This window comes from Neovison vison, chromosome 5 (assembly GCF_020171115.1).
Source record: "Neovison vison isolate M4711 chromosome 5, ASM_NN_V1, whole genome shotgun sequence".
NCBI classification, from domain to species: domain Eukaryota; kingdom Metazoa; phylum Chordata; class Mammalia; order Carnivora; family Mustelidae; genus Neogale; species Neogale vison.
Window position 1 is genome coordinate 17,428,574 of NC_058095.1, and position 4,808 is coordinate 17,433,381.

At 61.1% G+C, this 4,808-nt stretch overlaps 1 protein-coding gene across 1 annotated transcript; it reads left to right on the top strand.

Moving 5' to 3' along the window:
• The first annotated feature begins 572 nt into the window (after positions 1–572).
• On the top strand, positions 573–4,252 carry WNT9B (Wnt family member 9B). Its single transcript, XM_044250214.1, has 4 exons — positions 573–637; positions 843–1,210; positions 2,631–2,896; positions 3,730–4,252. Exons 1-4 carry the CDS (start codon positions 573–575, stop codon positions 4,201–4,203), a joined length of 1,173 nt encoding a protein of 390 aa, XP_044106149.1. The 3' UTR covers positions 4,204–4,252.
• The last annotated feature ends 556 nt before the right edge of the window (positions 4,253–4,808 follow it).

The window sequence follows — 4,808 nt, forward strand, 5'->3', positions numbered from 1 at the left end:
TCCAGCCAGTGGAAAGGTGGACCAGTGTGTCCCAGGCACCATGTTTGGTACTTTCTGTATAATCCTCCCAGCAGCCCCAGGAGAGGGAAGGGATCCCAGAGGAGAAAAACCAAGGCTTCAAGGTGACAGGGCTAGGAAGTGGCAGCCTGACTTCAGAATCCACAGACTTCAGATATAGTAGAACAGGAAGTTTGGAGGGGATGGCATGATGGAAATTCACCCACCCATCTGTCAGTTCATCTGTCCGTCCTTCCTTCCTTCCGTCCTCTCTTCTTTCCTTCTATCCAGGTACTCCCTACGCATCTCTTTGTAACAGGCACTGAGTGGTCAGAAGGTTGAAGATCTAGCTGGGAATTGTGGAAACAGGTTGGGCGGGCACAGGATTACCTGGGGAGCCGTATTATATAACCTGAGGGAGAGAAGGGTATCAGGGAAATTGCGGAGTGTTTGCCAGGCACCTCCCTATGTCTGCCTGCCCCCTCCAAGAAACGTGGCTCTCCCCTCCAGGCGGCAGCCAATACTCTATGCAGTATTTCCCAAATGTCCCTAACCAGGGACATTGCACAAGGTACATGGTGAATACAGATCCCAAGGCTGCCCTCCAGACCAATAGGATCGGGATTGCCGAATGTGGATCGTAGGCATCTATATTTTTAATAAGCACCCAGATGAGTTTTATGATTGGGCACGTTTGGGAAATGGAATGACTAAGAAGAACAGAGTCGTTGGCATCTGGAAAACTTGGGCACGAGATCTTATTCCAAGCACTTGGGTTTCCTACTCTAAAGATGGGCTCATAAGTGCATGGGGCTGGCCCACCACCCAGCAGGGAACAAATGAAGCCCCCTGAGAGAGCCTGCTTCCCCCTTGCTTGTCCCCTGTCCTCCCTACCGCCTTCTGCCATCAGAACCCCCAAGGGTCACTCACTGTCTCCCTCTCTCACTCCCCCCTAGCCTGACTGGGCGGGAGATCCTGACGCCCTTCCCAGGGCTGGGCACCGCCGAAGCCCCCGCGCAGGGTGGGGCCCACCTCAAGCAGTGCGACCTGCTGAAGCTGTCCCGGCGGCAGAAGCAGCTCTGCAGGAGGGAGCCCGGCCTGGCCGAGACCCTGCAGGACGCTGCCCACCTCAGCCTGCTCGAGTGCCAGTTCCAGTTCCGACACGAGCGCTGGAACTGCAGCCTGGAGGGGAGGACGGGCCTGCTCAAGAGAGGTAGGGAGGAGGGCTGGGGCGGGGATGGGGGGAGACGACTGTGGGGGGAGGACTGCTGGGGAGGAGGATGGCTGGGGAGGAGGCCCCTTCCCGCCCCCCACCCCTGGCCACGCTGCCCTCGTGAACCTAGCATAGTCCCCAGGAGAAGACTCGGGAGTTAACGAGGCCTTGCCTTTTCCCTCGGTTTGGGGCGAGTAGGGGAGCAAGGGGGACCCGGGAGCATAGGAGGCACAGCCTATTCCTGGACTGAGGAGGAGTCCACAGATGAGACAGGTGGTCCCCCAGTCCCCTCCCTCAGTCTCCTGCACACACGCGCACACTCACACACACGCAAACACGGGGCAAGAACATGTAACGATGGAGGGCAGGTAACAGTGGACCAAATAGCCTGAGACGGGCCAAATTCATGTGTTCCTTCATTCACCCGTGACTTTGTTCATCGCATCCATCGGTCCATCGGTCCCTCCTCTCCTTCCATTCACACCCCACCTTCGTCCCCGCTCCCTGCGTCCCTCCACACTTCATTCACTAAGCATCTGGTGAGGCTCGCAGCGAGCCGGCCACTGGGCTGGATGCTGGAAGCACAGAGCTGAACCTGCCCCGCCGGCCTCGGCCTCGGAGAGCATACAGCCCCAGGGGGAAGGAGGTCGGTGGTGTGTGACTCTGTCGCCAAGCAGCAGGGGCCGTTTAGAAAAGGCAGTGATGGTCTATAGGAGGAGCCAGGCCACTCCTATAGGCCAGCTGCTCTCCACGGCTGGGAAGGGCCCAGGATGGAGCTGATGCTACTTTCCCACCACGGTTACCGGCACCCAGGGACCCTAGAGTGCAGGCAGAGGGCAGCTGGGTTTGGGTTATGCCCCTGCAAGAGTACGGGAGTAGCAATGTCCCTGGCAGGGGGTGGGGTGATCAGTCCTGAACACCACCAGAAGTGAACGCAAGTCACTTCTCAGAGGGTCTGCTGCACAAGCAGGTAGCAGAGAGTGACGTTTAAGCGGCATCCTGACTCCCACAACACTTACGGGATCAGGGACCTCAGAAATGGGTTGGTCCAGTCTGCCCGCACCTTGACTTGGAGTCAAGGTCAATGGTTTGGCCTCAGCTCTGCCCCTCACCAGGTGCCCAAGATACCTCTCTTTGCATTTTCATGTCCTCCTCTAGAGGAAATAAGCGCTGTCTGCTGCCCTGGGAATCAGGCATATACTCCACAGTGAATCGGAAAGTTCTATGGAAAGGGCAGCCTGTAGCTGGAGCCTAAGGGACAGACGATAGGAGGCTGCCCCGAGCCATGTCCTCAGGTCCACATGGCCCTCCTCAGGCTCATCATGGCACCCCCACCATCCTCTTCTGCCCTCAGAGGGCAAAGGCAGCCTCTGAGCCCACTCTCCTCCTCCCTCCGGGACCCCCTGGGTGCCTGGCCCAGGTTTCAAGGAGACGGCCTTCCTGTACGCAGTGTCCTCAGCCGCCCTCACCCACACCCTGGCCCGGGCCTGCAGCGCCGGCCGCATGGAGCGCTGCACCTGTGATGATTCCCCGGGCCTGGAGAGCCGGCAGGCCTGGCAGTGGGGCGTGTGCGGTGACAACCTCAAGTACAGCACCAAGTTCCTGAGCAACTTCCTGGGGCCCAAGAGAGGAAGCAAAGACCTGCGGGCCCGGGCGGATGCTCACAACACCCACGTGGGCATCAAGGTGAGCACGTTGCCTGGAGCCAGAGCCCTGCCCCTGCCCCTGCCCCCGCCTGGGTGCCCGTGCAGCCGGCCAGGTCTGCAGCAGGCCCCTCAGCACACACGCAGCTGTCCCCGCGGGAGCCCCATTCCTTCCACCAACATGCCCTTACCGGGTGCCAGGAAGGAGGGAAGGGTCCTGGGCACTATTGTGGGCTAAGCAGGAGGTGGGAGCCAGGCTTGGGACTGGGCCCTGATGAGGCCCAAACAGGTTTGGAGAAGGGTCTCCATTCCCAGGACAGGCCTTCCTGGACGTGCTAGAAGCCAATGTAGTTCGAAAACTTTGATCTGGTGCAACACCCCCATGTCCTCCATCCTACTGATGGAAAGAAGGAGGAGGCCCAGAGAAGGGAAGGGGCTTAGCAGAGGCACACAGCAGTGGGAGACCGGAGGGTAAAAAGTTTCTGAGTCTATCGGGGTCAGAGGCTGAGAGAGGCCCGGCTTCCAGTTCTTGAGGACACTGACTTCTGTGTCCTCACTGCTGACTCTGTGTAGGTATGCCACGTTCAGTTGTGCAAGCTGTGTACGCCACAAGGACTCTGGGCCAAGGGAAGGAGCAGGGGCTGAGATCTGGCCCATACTGCTCTCCCCAAGGCACAGTGGCCCAGCAGAAGGGTGGCCTTGAGCTAGTTTGCACAAAGGTGGCACGTGGGTTAGCTCGGTCCTATTCGCCCCCTTCCGCTGTCTCTTGCCCATCCTGCTGCCACATCCCTGCCGGGGTCTATGCTCTGGGGGAGGGCTGGCGCCATGGGCTCCGGGCCCCCGGCCACACCCGCAACTCTGTCTCTCTCCTGGCAGGCTGTGAAGAGTGGCCTCAGGACCACGTGTAAGTGCCACGGCGTGTCAGGCTCCTGCGCCGTGCGCACCTGCTGGAAGCAGCTCTCCCCCTTCCGCGAGACGGGCCAGGCACTCAAGCTGCGCTATGACTCCGCCGTCAAGGTGTCCAGCGCCACCAACGAGGCCTTGGGCCACCTGCAGCTGTGGGCCCCCGCCCGGCCGGGCAGCCCCACCAAGGGCCTGGCCCCGCGGCCCGGGGACCTGGTCTACATGGAAGACTCGCCCAGTTTCTGCCGACCCAGCAAGTACTCGCCGGGCACGGCGGGCCGGGTGTGTTCGCGGGAGGCCAGCTGCAGCAGCCTGTGCTGCGGGCGGGGCTATGACACCCAGAGCCGCCTGGTGGCCTTCTCCTGCCACTGCCAGGTGCAGTGGTGTTGCTACGTGGAGTGCCAGCAGTGCGTGCGGGAGGAGCTGATATACACCTGCAAGCACTAGGCCCGCTGCCCAGGGTGCCCGGGGGTGCTGCCAGGACCCCACTGGGCGCTTGGCCACTGAGAGCAACCCCCCCAGGCAGGGACACAGGGCAGGCAGGCACTCCCTGAGGCACGTGCCCTTGCGCAAGCCTCCTCTCTCGGCAGGGCTCAGCCACCTTTCCCTCCCTCGACACTCCAAGGAGAGAGGCTCTGGGGGGAGGGAGGACACCAGCACGGAGGGCCCCAGCCTTTTAGAGCAGGAGCGCTGAGTCAGAAAGGAGGTGTGGGGCGGAATAAGGGAGACCAAGAAGAGGCCAGGGCGGAGGTTTTTTAAAGGGGTGACATCCTGCTCTCTCCATTCCTCCGGTGAGTGGCCTAGAGCCAGCAAGAGGTTGGGAGGTGAGCTTCTGGGCCAGCAGGGCACAGGGAGGCAGTGTCTGCTGGAGCCTGGCCAGGATGGGTCCTCCTGGCCTTGCTCAGGTCACAGTGAGCCCTGGGGGCCATGCAACTCTACCCCTGGGGGACTTGGGGGAGAGGCAGGGAGGGAGGGGCTGTTTGTTCGCAGAAAGCCAGATACATACCCCAGGGCCCCGTGTCCCCGAGGTCTCATTCTTGCCTGGAGAGCTG

What these genes read in the sequence shown, in the direction of transcription:
- WNT9B (XM_044250214.1), top strand. Translation starts at nt 573, where the DNA reads ATGGTGAATACAGATCCCAAGGCTGCCCTCCAGACCAATAGGATCGGG. An exon ending in GACGGGCCTGCTCAAGAGAG is followed by an intron (nt 1,211 to 2,630) that starts GTAGGGAGGAGG and finishes TGCCTGGCCCAG; the next exon opens with GTTTCAAGGAGACGGCCTTC. An exon ending in ACACCCACGTGGGCATCAAG is followed by an intron (nt 2,897 to 3,729) that starts GTGAGCACGTTG and finishes CTCTCCTGGCAG; the next exon opens with GCTGTGAAGAGTGGCCTCAG.